The sequence below is a fragment of the Mastomys coucha genome, unplaced genomic scaffold (genome assembly GCF_008632895.1).
Source record: "Mastomys coucha isolate ucsf_1 unplaced genomic scaffold, UCSF_Mcou_1 pScaffold14, whole genome shotgun sequence".
Classification (NCBI taxonomy): domain Eukaryota; kingdom Metazoa; phylum Chordata; class Mammalia; order Rodentia; family Muridae; genus Mastomys; species Mastomys coucha.
The window spans coordinates 50159262-50177556 of NW_022196896.1; the positions used below are offsets into that span (position 1 = coordinate 50159262).

Sequence of the window (18295 nt, forward strand, 5' to 3'; positions counted from 1 at the left end):
CTGAATGATTTTAAGTGGAACCTGAAATTGCTTGTATCAAACACTTTCCTCACATGAACTGACAAAGTGCCTTACTGAATGACCTAAGATAAAAACTGCCAACTCTTAAATGATGCACAGATTTGTCCCAATAGATTATTGTTTTCACCAATGATCACCACACACACGTACACACACATACACACACACCCACAGACACACATACAGACATATGCACATAGATTCACACAGGCACACATACAGAAACACACAAACAGATGTACAGACTCACACACACATGCGCGCACACATACAAGCTTGTGTCTGTGTTAATGTTTATTAAAACAAACCATTTTATATATTGGCTTAAAAACAATTAAAAGATTAATAAGTAAACAGAGGCAATAAATAACTAACCCCATACCCTAAAAAGAGATTAAAGAGTTGAATACTCCTTGACAATGAGGTTACATTATTTGGCAGTTCAATCCTGCACTTAGAAGGAAATAGGTATATAATTTAGCATGTACTGAGGCAAAATGGCATAACATAATGCTTCAAGGCCACAAACCTGTACAGAATGTTACAAAACTACTACAGTGTGAAATATAACACAATGATAAATATTTGTAAATGTGAATTATAAATGTTTAGAGAACTTACCCACACAGTATTTAGAATAGAGATCTTGAGTCAATGATCAAGGAGTGAGGGAAGATGAAAGGCCAATGCATTAGTTAAAGTTTGTGCTTGCATGTCAGGACTGCCTTCCAAAGGTAAAGTATTCAGTCCCCAGCCTGTGTCTGTATTGGGCAGCAGGGGGACCTTGAAGGGGTGGGGCTTGGCAGCAGGCGGACATTGAAGGGGTGGGGCCTGGCTGGAGGAAGTTAGGTCCTAGGATGCCTGCTCTTAAAAGAAAAACATGGAAGCCAGCTGCTTTCTCCCTGTTTGCTGCAGCAGCCCTGTGAAGAGTTGGCTCTAGTAGGTGCTTCTTGCCTGAGTGTTCCAGTCAGGTCCACAAGCAATGAAGGTAGCTGAGCGTGAGCAGAGACCAACCAGAGGCTGACTGACTTCCATGTGTACAACAGTAGGTTTCTCATAAATGCTTTGTAGTTGGGCAGCACTAAATTACTACAACAAAACAAAACAAAACAAAAAAGACAAAAAAAAAAACAAAACAAAACAAAAAACCTCAATAATAAATAAATTAACCTTAAATTAATGTAAAAGTTTAACTTCACACGTTTCATTTTAAAAATACTTTATGCTTTTGTCATAGCAATATAAATGAGCATACAGTGTGCAGCCAAAGTAAAATATTTCTAAATATTGTTTCTTTTTCATTTTTGTGTGTATGTTGTTGAAATGTAAGACCCGGTCATGCCTTAGCTTACCAGAGACCCTCTGAGTGAATCACATGGAGCCTCATTGATGCTAAAGAGCAAGAGAATTTTTAATATTCCAGTGCACTGGGGCAGTCCCAGACCCTAAGGAGAAATGGCAACTCCACACAGCTTGTTCAGTGAGCTTTTATACAACTTTCAGGGCAGCAGCCATTAGACACATTGTGATTGGCAAAACAGTGTGACTTTTTAAACTGATTGGTTTTCAGGGAATGAGGTGGCAAGGACTTCCCTTGTCTGAAGGTGGGCAAAGGTCCACCCTGCAGAATGTGTCCCCACCCGCAGGTTGGTTCTCAACCTATGATCTGATGAATGTTAATTAGCTTTTCCTTTCCAGAGAGTTCCACTACCTTCCCAAAGTTCCTGAGCTTATCTTATTAAGAAAATTCCTGGCCTCCTGGTGTTTTTCTGAGATGTCCATGTTTACTCAGATCTTACAGAACATTCAACACACAACTTTTTCCTTGGCCTGATCGTGGTCTGGATTGTCAGGGTCACAATTGTCCTCCTCCATCTCTTGTTGCAATGGGAAGTTCTGGGGTAATGGACCAATTGATGTCTCCTATGAAAATTATGCCTCAGTCTGGAACAGCTATTGAGTTTGCCTGAGGCTCATCTGAGGGGATGTCACTCTGTCATGAGTTTTATTGACATTCCTGAAAGCAGAAAATGGACCTCTATATTCCTCTCAACAAGTGAACAATGCTACCATGTTGAGATCCATGTTTTCAGCTTTAAAGTAATTTTCCTGCCAGTGTTCCTAAGTGTCTCACTATGGTTCCTCTCCTCCTGTCTCATCTTTTTTAAAGATTTATTTTATTTATATGAGTAAATACCAGAAGACATACCAGAAGACAGCATCAGGTCTCATTACAGATAGTTGTGAGTCACCATGTGGTTGCTGGGAATTGAACTCAGGAAGTCTGGAAGAGCAGTCAGTGCTCTTAACCACTGAGCCATCTTCCAGTCCCTCCTGCTTCATTTTTAATCATATATTATCTATGCAAGTCTGCTGTAAGGTATGAGAACATCTTTGCACAGTGTGTGTTTGACCCTACGTTGGTATAGAGGGTATGAGTATGCATGGGATCTGAGATTTCCTTTAAGGGATGGGAAAAGAGGTGTGGATGGGCTTAAAGTGAAAACTTGTTGCCTTGACTTGACAGCTGTTGAAAGTGAGGGGTACAGGGGGCTGGAGAGATGGTGCAGTGGTTAAGAGCACTGACTGCTCTTCCAGAGTTCCTGAGTTCAATTCCCAGCAACCACATGGTGGCTCACAACCATATGTAATGGGAACCGATGCCCTCTTCTGGTGTGTCTGAAGATGGCGACAGTGTACTATTCATCCACATAAAATATTTCTTTTAAAGAGAGAGGAGAGAGAGAGAGAGAGAGAGAGAGAGAGAAAGAGAGAGAGGTACAAAGAGGAACCACATGGGTTTCTGTTTACTTTCATGTATACTCAACACATCAACAATAAAAGGATTAAAGCATACACTCTTAGGAAATGAATGTAATTACACTGAAGATACATACCCTAGATAAGGTGGGCAGGGGACAATACAAACCCCCTATTAAGCTTGAGACACGTTCTTTCACATTGGCTAGAGAAGTCAGGATCTTTTTTCTGGGTCCTGGAGGATCATAAAAGACTGACAGGATGCTTACCCTTAGACATCATAAGAGTAATAGCCATAGCTCTCATCTTAAAAGGAATGTGATAGATTGTTCTATCTAACTACCCATTGAGAGTTAACATGGCACAGGGAACACAAATTTATGGTAGGCCCCAAACCCGTGTTCCAACATGAAAGCACTTTCAGAAGGTTTTATAGTTTTACAGAGTGAAGAAGGCACTAAATCAAGCCAAGTTTAAAATATATTGGTAGGCATTTATTATCACAAGATGTTCTGTGTCAAAAGCTTCTAAAAGGTTTTTATTTATTGTCATGAGATGTTAGTTTAGATACAAGGTGGAACAAGAGATGGCTGGCTGTTCCACAGGCTAAAGCTAGCCCAAGATAAAGGAATTCAACTCTGAACATGTAAATCCCAATCCTTCTGGAGGATTTTGAATCCCAGTGAGACACAGCTTCTTTTTAGGAAGTTTTCATTCACAGTATGAGAGAGGGAATCAAGTTACAGGGTTAAAAGGCATTTCTTTCAAACTTTTTGCACAGTAATCTAGTGGGGATCTTTGTGATTCAGCTGAGCACTGTTTTCTCCAGGCAGAAAGATCTCACAAATGGATGGCCAAATTTTCTGAGAAAAGAACTTGAGAAAACTGCCAAGAGATTTTGTCCCTGGGAGGTCATGATAAGAAAGCTAGGGCCACTTCTATGAGGTCTTGTCTTTCACCTGAGCTTCTCCTGCCCCATCAGCTTCATAGCAAGGTGATTTCCAAAGCCTCAGGCTACAAGCCATTCACAGCAACTCTGCGAATGTATCTATTACGGGGCCCAATTTTATTTCAAATTCAATGAAGAAACAAGAAAAAAAAATGCCTTGAGTCATCCCAGGTTGTTTTCTTCATACAAGTGAATGCCTGGTTTCCCAGGTAACCAGATGGCAGCCTTGTGTTTCAAGATTTCCAAACCTCTGGGCAGAGTAAGGTGAAGACAGACAGAGCAGGAAGCAGTGTTGCCAGCTCCCTCCCCTGCCTCTCTGCATGACTGAAGAGCCTGCTAAGAACAAGTGGCCTGGAACCTCGGTCTCTGAACTCCTATATCTAAAGAATGATCATTATCTCCCCATCTATCCTCCTCCTCACCATCAGCATCACTCTCCCAGACCCATCTCACCTTGCCCACCCTCCTGGGATGTCCACCTTCCATCCCTTAGGGTTTTCCTGGGCTGGATGTTTGCAAAGTGTTATCATACTACCTTATTTTCTCTAGACTGTGATATTGTTAAGACTCTGTTGAGCCTTAGCTTACCAGTGACCCTCTGAGTGAACCACGTGGAGCCTTATCAATGCAAAACAAGCAAGATGATTTTTATTCCAGTGCTCTGGGGCCATCCCAGACCCTAAGGAAAGGAGGCGACCCCACACAACTTGTTCAGTGAGCTTTTATACAATTTTTAGGGCAGCAGCCACTAGACAAAATATGATTGGCAAAACAGTGTGACTTTTTAAACTGATTCGTCTTTAGGGAATGAGGTGGCAAGGACTTCCCTTGTCTGAAGATGGGCAAAGATCCACCCTGTGGAATGTGTCCCCACCAGTAGGTTGGTTCTCACCCTGCAATCTGATGAATGTTAATTAGCCTTTCCTTTCCGGAGAATTCCACTACCTTCCCAAAATTCCTGAGCTTATCTTATTAAGGAAATTCCTGGCCTCCCGGTGTTTTTCTGAGATGTTCTTGTTTACTCAGATCTTACAATATTATGTGATCATATAGTGCCACAAGAAACTGATCTGTGGAGCATACTAAATAAGCTCAAAGTCCTGAATTTCTGCAACCAAGAACCCCATGAATGTTAAATAGTCACTGAAAGTAATTCCATTGTATTATGTAATAGTATTTACTTTCTGTGGGGCTGTTAGATCCAGAGATGGATGTCCCACTCACGAAGACACAGAGATGGAGATCGATGCAATAAACAAGAGGTTTAATGATCCAGTATACAGGGGTTGTCCCACAATAGGGGCAAAGGCGACCACGAGGAACAAAAGCACACACTCTTTATACCCTTTCAGAACATAGGTTTTAGTTTACAGCCTGTGTTGGTTATCTCTTATTGGTGGAGCCCATTGTCCTTTGTGTCCATTGTCCTTGGTGCCCCACCAGAGGAGGAGATATCTTTTGCACGTAGAAGGGGTAGGGGAGAGATCCACCCCTCACTGCAGGTAGGACATTTCCTGGAACCAAGCATTACTCCCTGCAATTTGGGTCATCTCCTGGGGCTGGATCTTTATCCAGTAAACTCTTTTGAAGCTCTCTGACTTTAAGCTTAATGGACATTCCTGGCCTCCCTGTATTTTCATGAGGTGTCCCTGTTTGCTCAATTCTTACAGGGCAAGTGAGGTACTGAGTGTTTTGAAAACATTCCAGTATTCTTTTAAAGAAGGACATACTTCCTCTAACTTTGCAAATGAGGGAACGAAGTCTTTCCTGTGTTAAGTGACTGATTGTACCATTTCACAGCTAACAGTAGACAGGGTCCCAGGTGCAACCAAACATGTCAACCTTGATGACTCTTTCCAAGGGTTTTCCTTGGGTTCTGCCTACAAAACAACTTGTATTATTACATACAGCCCAACTGTGCTCTTTCTATGAAATATGCACGGCTACTGTAGTTGTAGCAGATGCAAGGCCCCACTCCCAGCAGACATCACAAGCACAATAACTTATTTCAGGAAAACATTTAAATGCTTGGGTATGGTTCTAGGACAAAGTACATTTTTCATTAATGAGAATAGTTTAAGCTATTTAAAAACAAAAGGGGTGATACCAAAATATAGCCATCCAGGAGCCATGGATAATCTGGGTTACCTGAATGAGGGACTGGAAATGAAAAAGGACGGGGTGTGAGAGAACGATGAAGCCAAGACTAAGTTTCTGATCAAGGCTCAAAGTTTAATATTCAGCACTGTGTTTATAAAGGGAGAGCCCACAGACCCATCCTTTGTATCAGCTAGATTATATTGCCACACAAGCTCAGCTGGCAGTCTATTCCTCAAAGCTCCTGTAGGAAACTGCAAATGCAGTAAGGCCAGACAACTCCACCTAGGTGGAGTAGTGCCCATTGTGGCAGGCACTTAAGGTCTGTTTAGCCTAATCAAGGCTGGGGGAAGGGCACACCAAAAGGTACCTGGGAACAAGAATCCCTGAAAAGAAGCTAAGTCTGCAGATGTTGATTAAGACCAAGGGGAGTTTGGCTGTCACAGACCCAGAGGCTAATTACTACTTACCTTGGATAACCTTGAGCCCCCTAAGAAACATGGCCTATGTAAGGAGCCAAATACATTCAGAAAGGCATATCCAACTCACAAAGCCATGTTGTAAGAATTGAGCAAACAGGGACACCTCATAAAAATACCAAGGAGCAAGGAATGTCCATTAAGGTAAATCCCTTCAGAAGGGTTTACCGAGCAAACATCAGTCCCCAGGAGATGCCCTAATTGTGGGGAGTAATGCCCAGTTCCAGGAAATGTCCCCAGTAAGGGGTGGATTCCCCCCACGCCTCCTATCTCCCCCTCACCTGGGGCACAGAGGTCAATGAGAACAAAAGACAATGGGCTCTACCAATGAGAGATAACCAACTCATGCTGTAAACCGAAATACTGTAAGGTATAAAAAGTGTGTGCTTTTGTTCCTGATGGTCGCCTTTGCTCAGAACGCAGCATGACCCCAGTATACTGCTTCAATAGAAACCTCATGCAATTTGCAGCAATCTCCCTCCTGATTCTTCTTGAGTGGGGCATCCACGCCGAATTTAACAATGTCAGAACTCATAGATTTTAATAACAAAAAATAATGTAGAGACACTAATTCCTTCTTAAATTGGGAGTTTGATATAATTGTACTCCCATTGCTAGGAGGGGCAATTTTACTTGCAAGAGTAGAGTGGCAAATGAGAAGTGTTTCACTCACAGCAGGGCTTCTGAGGACGTAAGTGTTGTTAAGTACAGCAGAAGCCTATGGGCAGCTTGACACAGACCCGTGCCATATTTCACTCTGGAGACGCACAATGTTCCTGCTAATCCCACTTGGGATCAGATGAAATATTACAAATGCATAGCCAGAAGAAATGATCAGCATTTCTTTGCCGCTGGTATTCCATAGCTCATATCTTAGTCACTGACATAGGAATGGTCCTAGGAGAGGTGACATCAACTACAATAAGCAGACTTTCCCGTGAAACAGGAATTTTGAAGATCTGTCCTACCTTTGTCAGGGCAAAGTGAGTCAGTCAACTTCCCAGGGTCCTGACTGTCCATGTTTGGACAATGTGCTGTCAACAGTTGAAGCAAAGGGCAGTCTACAGCCCAGGGTCTAGCTTTTCTGAGTTTGAAGCAAGCTTTCAGTGTAGGTACTCCTGTTCCCATCTTCTTTGGAGCTCAGGGGTGCTGTCAGAAGCTGGTATGTCTATTACAAAGAGCTTTTTTTAGTATACATTTGAAATGCCATATTCTACAGATCTCTAAAGTTTTTGAAGGCCATCTATCTGTCTAAAGTGTATTTGACCTGACAAACTTTGCTTGTACCTAGTTACCCATACTAGTGTTAACCTTGAAAATATACATACACAGGAACCTAAATAAGGCTCATTCCTATAATTAACTACATTAGTATTTAGCATGATTACAAATATAGTTCTCAACATATTAAAGGATTTTATCATTTATAAGGTGACTGTCTACTAACTATCATTTCTTAATTATCATTAACAGTTTACAATAATTTAGTAGCTTTCATAAGACTAGAAATTTAGGTTTTGTTCTGTTAGGTTTTAGTTTCAAAAATCATGATTCTGAATTGAAGCCCTTTTAGTAACAAAATAAGTTTTTTTTCTGTTTTTATAAGACAAGATTTCCCTGTGTAACAGCGCTGGCGGTCCTGGATAAAAGGCTTGTGCTACCATGCCTGGCTCTCCTGAAACTCGATCTATAGACTGGGATTAAAGGCTTGTGCCACTGTGCCTGGCTCAAAAATAAAACTTGTAATTACAGTATCTAAACAGCTAAGGCTTAAAGGACAGAGAAGCTAGATAAATATTGCTATGAACATCATTAGACCTTAGGAGTTTATAGATCTTGATTATTTAGTATATCTTATTCACTAAATAAATGTTGCTACTTATCTAAATTTTCTAGCAGTTGGTGTTGAATCATTAACAAAGACATGAAATTTTATACAGAATATTTTAAATTAGAGTTGAATCATATATACAGTGTGTTGTAGCAAATATAACCTTAAGTTTCTATCATCATCACACAAAAGTTCATACCAATTTAAAATGTTTGAGGCTTGTTGCTTTCTTAGTCTAAAAGGAGACACAATAATGAATAGTTCATTATGGCAAAGAAGTGTTATGATTGTTGTTTTATGCAGTGTGGTCATCTTAAGATGGCAAAGTCACATGGCAGGCTGTCAGCCATGTGGCTGACATGGTGGCTTTAAAACATTTGTTTTCCTAATCTATCATCTATCTATCTATCTATCTATCTGTCTGTCTGTCTGTCTGTCTGTCTATTTATCTATGTATCTTTTTTAATGGGCTGTATTCATGTTACATGCACATATATCCAAACAAGAGTTGAAGCACATATATAAACACTCATGTATACATTTTTAATTATGAGCCTTTAGTTATAAGTTTAAAGCCAAATTTTGTTGCAGATTACATACATTTTAAACCATACCTAATGAGTAACGTACAAATCCTTAGATAAAAATTTACGGCATAATCTTAAGATGTTTTGTTTTTGAGAGCAGAGTGCAAAGAAATCAGGAGATAAGATTTTTTAAGCATGGGGAATTGGAATCTGAGCGATAAGAGAATCTGAGAGTGTATAGCAGAACAAGTTTAGACATAGGATATTTGTGAATCATTTGTCCATGGCAGTGGGAATTTGGAAATCAGGTACGCCAATTTCTGGCCTTTGAATGAAACCACGCTATTGTTTAAAATCTGAGTCCATGTAGGAAGAGAGAGTAGGTGTGTGCTTAACTTACTTAGCACAGGCCCCAGAAAGCCAATGACAAAGTCCGTGTGGGGAAGCTGCAAGAGTCTGTACTATGCGGCAGACATAATGTGGGCTCTACAATTTGAAATCACATTTACAGACAAATGATAGGTTCATCCCTCAAGAGGGTCAGATCAGCAGCTTGGTTTGAGCAACCACTGTGCTGGGAAAACCCCGGAGAACTTCAAACAAGGCATGCTACCTGGTAACCTGAGGTTGAGGGGAGGAGGTTTGCCCTGGGTTAGATGTCTGTGGATCCTAAGGCTCCTGAACAAAGACCTTCTTTGTTCCCGGAATAGGCTTGCCCTGGCACGTCTCAGCTTGGCAAGGGATCCTGGGGTTCTTAGACCCAGAAGAAGTACCTGGTGCCAGTTAGGCTGCTGGGAGAGGATTACTCACCTCGTCAAAAGTTGATCACAAAAGGGAAAAGGAGAGGTCTTCAGTCCCCATACTGACTAGGGGCTTAACTCCTTCCTGGTCTATGGCACCAAAATCATAGGTTTTCTCTGCCCACGAAAGGAGCCAATTCAAGCCGAATTAAAAGTAGAAAGGGGTAGGTTGTTTACGGGCCAGCTCTCAAGTGGATTCACCAGTGCCAAGGAACAAGGCCAGGAAAATCACCAAGCATACAGAGAGACTGGGAGAGAAGAAAGAGACAGCATGTGCCCAGGAAGGGAGGGAGGGATGAGGAGGGGCAGGTCAGGGGAGGGAGGGAGGGAGGGAGAAGGAAGAAAGGGGGGAGGGAAGGAGAGGGAGAGGGAGAGGGAGAGGGAGAGGGAGAGGGAGAGGGAGAGGGAGAGGGAGGAGATGGAGGCCTCTGGGGGAGGGGAAGCCCAGTCCTTGGGCTGGAAAGTTCAGGGCAGAGAGCAGGGTGTGTCACAGCCAAACCCTGTGACAGCTAAGGACTGAGGGATGCTGGAAGAACCTGGAGGCCAGATATGCTTTGATATGTTAAATAGGCTCCCTTCCAGGGTCTGAAACTCAAGAGCTCCCTTCTTAAAAATATCTGCTATAAATTTCTATCCATCAAGCTTAGCTCAGCTGTGTACCAAACTTTAAAAAAAAAAAAATCTTTTTTTTTTCATATTATCTATAGACTGGAGACATTAAAGTGAAAATCCTGGAGCACAATGAACTTAATTAATAAAGATTTGTTTGTTCTTTCTGTGTTCTAGTTTGAAGAAAAATTTCTGAAAACTCGAGACGACCTGGCAAGGTTACGAAGTGGTAAGAAACAGATCTAAAGTTCCTGAGGGGGTTTCTGGTGGAAGCTATAAGCATTTAATCATAAGACAGTACCTATGTAATGTTGTGGTTATTATTATTCTGGGGGAGGGTGCTATACCACCTCATTGCCTTTAAATATCTATTAGGAGGTTTCTACCCCACTTTACACCATATTGTTCCAGATAAAAGACACAGAAGCCTTTAGTATTATAGAGAAGTTTAAAAGCACTAGAGCTGGGCAGGTATCAACCCTCTGTACTCTTTTGTCTACTTCCTGTGGTGATCCCTGAGATATCACTTGCATTCTTCTGCCTGGGACCTGCTTACTCCATCCATGGCCCACCTGTCCATGTGGCCTACCATTTACCTACCTCATGGTGACTTCCTTCCTTTTCCTCTCCCTTCCTTGTGGTCCCTACCTCAGACCCCAAATCCTGAAAACTTTGCTCCACGCCTCTCTTCTGCCCAGCCCAGGCAGTAGCGTCTTTATTAACCAATCAGGGATAACTTGTGGGGCGAGGTTTACAGTAGCATCAATTGTACTTGAAGATCTCCTGGGAGGGGCAGCAGGGTGGAGGGTGGGTAGGTGGGAGGAACCAGATCTTGAGGGCCAGTATTTTAGCATCTGAATACATAGCAGCACCAGACCAACTCTCTACACATGACTGTAGTGTACACTGATGAAAAGGTGGTAAATTTAAGTCCTGGGCCTTCTCTATGAGCAGATCTGAAAGTCTCTCAGTTTAAGGAGCCGAAAAGCTCTTTGTGTCTGCCAAGAAACCATCTCCACCACATGCTCACTGCAGTTAGCTCAGGCTCCCACAGTGACCTCCATCCACATACAACTTAATGGATGCCAGGAGCAAATATGTCAATCACTGACCTTGAGTTCTAACAGGCTTAACAAACTAATTCGCTATAATACTACATTCTAGGATTAACAGAAAGATTATGCTGGTTATGTGGAAGACTGTGAGAGAGGATAAGGGGAGAAAGGGAGAAGGCCAACACCTATGGGTGAGGGTCACTGGGCCTACCCAGCACATACTGTCCCTTGGTGTTAGGGGCAAAGCACATACTGCCTTAATGTTAGTGAGAACCACACAGGAACCAACATAGAAGCAGGTTTGTGATCTTGTCTTGAAGTCAGGTGCAGCAAGAGACTTTGGGACTTAACTATTTGCGAATGTAGCAGATAACCACTGGCTTGTACCTCCCTCATCTTGTTCCTAAAATATTCACCGACGTGAATTAAACACTCCATCATGTCCCGTGCAACAGATACAGAATTAGTATTCTGGATATGAAATAAAAACATTAATAAAATAGGCTAAAACTTAGAAGATACAGCAGATGCAGAAAAAAAAATGTTCTTTCATTAAAGATTTAGCAAGCACTAAGTTGATTTTAAAATGTCAGTCCATTCATGAAATATCCCTGGTTTTAAATGTTATGACCCCAGTATGAAAATGTGTGTGTGTTTGAGTGTGTGTGTATCCACAGACATCTTACTCTCCTTTCTCTTTCTTCATCCAATAGATGGCAGTTTGATGTTTGAACAAGTGCCTATGGTAGAAATTGATGGAATGAAGCTGGTGCAGACCAAAGCCATTCTCAACTACATTGCCAGCAAATACAACCTCTATGGGAAGGACATGAAAGAGAGAGCCATGTATGTTAGACTTTCTCTGGGAAAGATTTTATCCTCCCTTGAGTGAACAGAACCATAGCTGTGGGTTAAAATAGTGGCCTGCATCCGCCCCCCACAGGGCTAGGGCTGCGCATAGAAGTGGGCGCAGGGAGTTTGACTGCGTGCTTGCGTTCACCCCACACCGCTGGGAGGGCACCGGGCTGTGAGAAGCCACAGGATCCTGCTCTGGGGGTAGGAAGCGAAGTCTGAGGTCCCCAGGGAACCTGCCGGAGTTGGCTTGGGGGTCCCGGCCTGCACCGAGGCTGAGGACAACGGGTTCTTAGGCAGACGCCGCTCATGTTGAGAAAATGCTGAGAACCGAGTTGGGGCACACGGGGCTCCTCTGGCCCTGGGCAGAAAGGGAAAATGGCAGGAGGAGAGAACTCTAGCTGGTTCCCTGGGGGAGGAGAGTCCCAGGCTTGTTCAGGTGGGCTGCTTGGTTTGGTGGTAGTCCTACCTGGGAGTGCAGGGAGGCCTCCCAGGGAAATTAGACTCATGGCTCTTTAGAGGAAGCTCTGCTCCATTGCTCCAGCATGGCAGCCCCCTCTCCCGCCCCCCAACCCCCATGAGAAGAGGTAGTTTTAAGGTGTTTATTGTACCTTTTGTAGGGAGAAGTGTCTGGGAAGGGGAGCTAAGAGGGTAGTAGAGGCAGAGAGAAAGGCAGAGAGAAGGAGAGAGTAGAGAAGCAGAAGCAGGCCATGACCACTTGGAGAGAAGGGGGAAGGGAATGTGGAGAAAGGGGGAGCAAAAGGGCAAGAGAGAGAGGCAAGAGTAAGAGTGGGGAGAGGGGGACAAGCAGCCCCTTTTAAAGTGAGTCAGGCCTATCTGGCTATTGCCAGGTAACTGTGGGCGTGGAGTCCAGACAGAATATCAGGGACTTGGGTGTGGCCCTACATGAATGATGGCCACAGAATTATAGAGCTGGGGCCTTATGTCAGGAGCCTGGTGTCTGGGAGCATGGCAAATGGGCCTTCTGTCCCTTGCAGGAACACCTGCTGTGTCTCCAGTGTGTTTAAACCTAGCTTGACCAGAAAAACAGGCTGCCTTTCACAGTCCCACACATAGCAGGGGATTCATGAACACAATGGGGAGGTGGGCTTGAATGTACACACTGATGTCAGTTAAGAGGAGTACCATGGAGATGAGGGAAGAATATGAGGTGTTAGAGAGGTGTCGCTGTAGGATAGGAGATGTTGGAATCCTGTTTCCAAAAGATTTGTTTAATCTTTAGGAGCAGTATTCTAGTCAATATAACTTTGGACAAAGGCCAAGTCTTTGACTGACAGTAAAGAGAGGTATCCATAGAGCTGACCTTCTAGTTCTGGCCATTACAAGACATATAACGGTAACCATCACTGTAGGTTACCATCTAAATCTACATACAGTCAGCCTGCTTGTGGCTCATAGAGTCTGGTGCAGAGACACCAGGGTTACATGGTGCTTTTCGTAGGAACTGAATGAAGCTGCCAAGACTAATCGTCAGATCTCCTCTCTCTACATCCACTCCATTCAAACAGAAGTCTTCTGTGGAACTGTGGGTTAGTTCTCAAAGGTTAAGCACCAAGCCACCAATAACACAGCAGTTCCTTTGCTAGATCAATACATAAGAGACATGAAAATACATGCTCAGGAATAATTGCACAGGAGTGCGCTTCGAGGTGCCGGTTATAGTGTTAAAAAAATGAGCCAAGTGTTAACCAAAGACTAGATGCAGAGAAGAACATTACTTGCTAGACATTCTGCTGGACATTCAAGTCATTCAAAGTGGAATGTTACTGGATGTGGTGGAATTTGCCTTTAATTCCTGAGCGCAGCGACCAAGGCAGGCAAACTGCTGAGAGTTTAAGGCCAATCTGTCAACATAAGGAATCACAACCCAGCCAGAGTTACATAGAGAGACTCTGGATATGTTTTTAAAAGTCCAAAAGAATTGCTAATCTGCAAGTAAAAATCAGATTTCTACTACTGCTACTCCACAGCCCCGTCAGAGGTAAACGATTTTACCACTGCCTTTTGCATCTTTTAAGTATGAAACCTCAGGTGAGAGTGCTTTGGCAGAATGCTTGTCTGTTTTGCAGCATTGACATGTACACAGAAGGTGTGGCGGATCTGGAGATAATGGTTCTCTATTACCCCCACATGCCCTCTGGGGAGAAAGAGGCAAGCCTTGCCACGATCAAGGACAGAGCAAGGAACCGTTACTTCCCCGCCTATGAAAAGGTGAGTGGAAGCTGACTGACCTCCTGCACATTCAGAGGGTCTGATAGTCCTCAGGGGGATACCTGAGCAACTAAAGTTGCTATAACAGAAATGCCAAGCCTGTTAAGACAAGTTATGAAGTATAACATCAACACCCTGCAGATTGGTGCCTGGCTAGACTTGCTCCTTGCTTCATGGATCTTCAATTGGAGATGGCATATGGGAGGTCACTAGAGTTCCCCTTGTAGGGAGCAGGGATGCCATCCATGAGCATTAACCTATAGTTAATCTATTAACTCAAGGGTCCTACTTGCTAACAGCGCCATGCTGTGGGCTGGGGTTCTTTGCATCTTGACTTGGGGGGGGGTCAGACACAGATCTTCAATCACAACAGAGAAAGAAGGTGTTCTTGGGTTGTTGGTCTTTACTTCCAGAACGGACTTCACTATTGGTAATTCAGCACTCAAACATTGGAGGTGTTGTATAAACATACAATGCGAAGGCCCATTTGGGATAGTTTTAGCAGAGAGAAATAGTTTATTTTTTTCAAAAATTTTTGTTGTGCTGTGACCTACCCTAAAGTTTTTCTGAAAGATTTCACAGTCACAACTAGAACTTGGGGTATGTAAGCATCCGAGCCACACTAGGGGCTGCTCTTGATTAAACAGAATACCCTCATTTTCAAAATCAACTCAAGAGCATAATGATGAAAGTAATACATCAGAAAATATTCTGCCCCTGATGTATGGAGGCGTGAAACAGCTGGCCCTCAGAAGAATATTGTTCTGTTTCAGGATAGATTTGAAGTGTCTACATAATACTGACAGAGGGAAGGGAAGAGACAGGGCAGAGATGTGAAGGCGAAAAATTGCCAGAATTAGCAACATGGCGCTAAGATTTTTAAAAAGGAAGTTACACAAAGTAAAATAAGTTCTGTCTTTACACATGTGTGTTTGTTGTATGTATACATCTTCCTGAGAATTCCATTTACAAATGAAGAGGCCGTGTTTCAGAATAAAATTACCTAAGGTCAAACTGAACATAAGAAATAATTCTAAGCATGTGACGGTGGCAGGAGTCTAGCACATAGAGGAAGAACCACAGGAGTTCATCTAGTTTCACTTCGCTGTGTATGGTGCTTTCCCCTTTTGTCTTCAGGATTTCGATAATGCTGGATATTTTAGCAAATACCACATTTCAATCCCCCCTTTCCTTGATTAAAAACTTACTTTGTATTAGGTTATTCTTTCATTAATTCAACAAATACTAATTCATTGCTCAGGTGTCAGATCTAGGGTATGGAAAAGAACACCAATCATTATTCCCTTAGACTCTTACTCCTGGCTCTTGTGATGCTGACAGATTAGGATGAACCCCATGAAAAGATGCTCTCCATTCATTACAGCTTGCCTTTTCCCAAGCAGTGAATTATATTTATATATGTATATCTAATCTAATATGTATTTGACGACATGTTATATTTAATAGGTAGTGCTATGTAAATTTTTTCTTCATTCTTAAGACTTTGACATGGACAAACTATTTAGGCAAATATTACTTATTACCATAATATTTTTTCTAAAAACTTTCATCCATCTAGAAAAGTTTAGCTAGGCATGGTGATACATGCCTGTACTGAGTACTCAAGGTATAGAAGCAGAATCAGTTCAAGACAAGATTAAGTAAACAGTGTGTTTGAGGCCAGTCTGCACTGCATGGAAATCTGACTCAACAAATATATGCATGCATGCATACAGACATACACACATACATACAGAAAGTGCCATAGACTGGGTTGCTGTGGAGACCTCTTGTCAGAGCACTCGGGCCTGAGAGTTCTGGTCAGGTGGGCAAAGAATTCAGCGAGTGACAAACAGAGTCGACACAAGGAAGTGCTGAGTCTGAGTGTATTTCTCAAAAATGGCATCAGACTTTTACAGTCATTACAAAAGAGAAATGAAAAATCTGGCAGCTCAGCAGTTGAGGTACATCTGAGGCCATCTGAAACACCCTGGGTCTAAAGCAGCCACCTCTTCTGGACAGACGCTGTACTCTCAGGCCCGAGTGCTCTGGGCCCAGGGTGCTGCAGAGCTCATGAGGCTCAAAGCTCGAATGGTCTGTCTTGAATGCCCGAATCTCGAATCTGAATGTATTTGCACAAAGTGAAAACTGGGCTTATATAGTATACAGAAAACAAGGCAAATGACAAAAATCACATAGGCAGGTGAGGGCCACATCAAGGTCAATAAGATCAGACAGCAAGACAGAAGTCACATAGGAAGTGGCAGTCACATCAAGGTCGATAAGATCAGACATCCAGGTGAGAAGCGGAAGAGCAGTGGTGTCCCTTCCTGCAGGGGCTATCTTGGCAGTCCCAAGCTAATTCTCTGGGTCTGATGGAGGCAAGCACCAGGAAGTCCCAATCTAGCAGTTCTTGAGAATGCCCTTAAGTGAGGGAAACCCTTCAATTATTCTCTGGTATGTAAAACAATTCTGTCTTCTGTGGGACTATGAGAATTCTATGTTTACATTTAGCAATAGTGCCTGACCTCTATTCCAAACTCTGAGGACACCCTGTCTGATAAGGCAGTTTCCTTGTGAGAAATTCCAAGCTAACAACAGGTTGGTAATAAATTAGGATATATTAGAATGCTGTGCTGGCCAGGGAACAATGTTTAATCTTAGTTTTAACTATTTGCAAATCATTTCTTGGGGCACCTTTATGCCTGAATAAGAAGGCATGTTGAGTATTAGAAAGACTAATCTGGAACACGTCTGAGTTAGGAGATACCAGCAACTGACTGAATACCTAGGAGGCAAACTCCCTTTGAAGCTGTACGCCTCTGGTCCGTGATCAGGCCTTCAAGCCTTACACTGCAGACTTTACTGGAGTAGATGAGTGGGCGTGGCACAGAAAGTACATGAAAGAACACACATGCAGTGTCTACTTGATGACAAAATTGACATCCTGTGTGTTCAATGTGTCCATTCCTCCCCTTTATCTGCCCTTGTTTCTACCAGTTAATCATAATACTTTTTTTCTAGCATTTGAAAATTAATTGTAGACATGTATTCAGTTAACCCTTTGATGCTTCAGCAGTGCTGAGGATCCCATAACATAAAGAGATGACAGTTCAGGCTTACTGTAGATGTCATAGACATGAGAACACTGTCAAGCAGAGAGGAGGAAGGTAATCACTGAAATGGTCTATGCATGTGTGAGGGGTACAGTCACACAGTGAAGCCACTTCCCACAAAGAGACTACAGAGTACAGAGAGGGGTCACCCCCACTTGTCAGGGCTTCACCCCTTTAGGGTGGGTAGGAAGAAATAGTGCAGCTGGAGCTAGGATCTTAGCACACCTCTAAGATGTAGGGAAGGACAGATGACAGAAGGATGGACAGAGATCTGCTTCTTGATTTTATCATGAGCCAGGGCCTAGAGACAAGCATGGGGCTCCATATGCACCTGACAAGAGAGCAAAGGGACATTTGATATGAGAGGCTCAGGAGAACTCAAGGGGCCCCCGTCTGATGCCAGTTGTCTTCAAGATCTAAGTAACATCTTGGATTCCTCAGGTGTTGAAGAGCCATGGACAAGATTATCTTGTTGGCAATAGGCTGAGCAGGGCTGATGTTTCCCTGGTTGAACTTCTCTACCATGTGGAAGAGCTGGACCCGGGTGTTGTGGACAACTTCCCTTTGCTGAAGGTATCCTATTGTAAGCCCTTTGAAGACAGCCCATATCTTACCTCATGGGAACCAATATGTTGACCATCAGGATGACAAGGATGCACCTTCCGGTTACTTCCTGCCTCCATAGCTAGCCCTCTCCTTTAACCTATGAGATTAGACTTTAAACAGTAGTTCTGAGGCATGAAAAGGATCCTGTTACATGAGGAAATCTGAGGTGGATGCTCTCTCAGGACATATGATCTTGTCTTGTATATTGGAAAGAACCCCAGGACCCCACTCTCTCCCCCCACACCCTATCCCACCTTGGAATTGATTCTGATTTCATGGGATTCTCTCTATCAAAGGTGCAGTCTTGTTTTTCCACACTGAACTTATCTGGAGAGGTCTTATTCAAGCTTCTACATCTTCA

General features: G+C 43.0%; 1 protein-coding gene across 1 annotated transcript in view; it reads left to right on the forward strand.

The window, feature by feature from the left end:
* The window catches only part of LOC116088231 (glutathione S-transferase alpha-5), a 32995-nt gene that overhangs the window by 12707 nt on the left and 1993 nt on the right, over positions 1–18295 (forward strand). The window contains exons 2-5 of the mRNA XM_031366985.1: positions 10251–10302; positions 11842–11974; positions 14071–14212; positions 17770–17901. Of these exons, the coding sequence (XP_031222845.1) occupies positions 11853–11974; positions 14071–14212; positions 17770–17901 (396 nt within the window). The 5' untranslated portion in view covers positions 10251–10302; positions 11842–11852. The remainder of the gene's footprint in view (positions 1–10250; positions 10303–11841; positions 11975–14070; positions 14213–17769; positions 17902–18295) is intronic.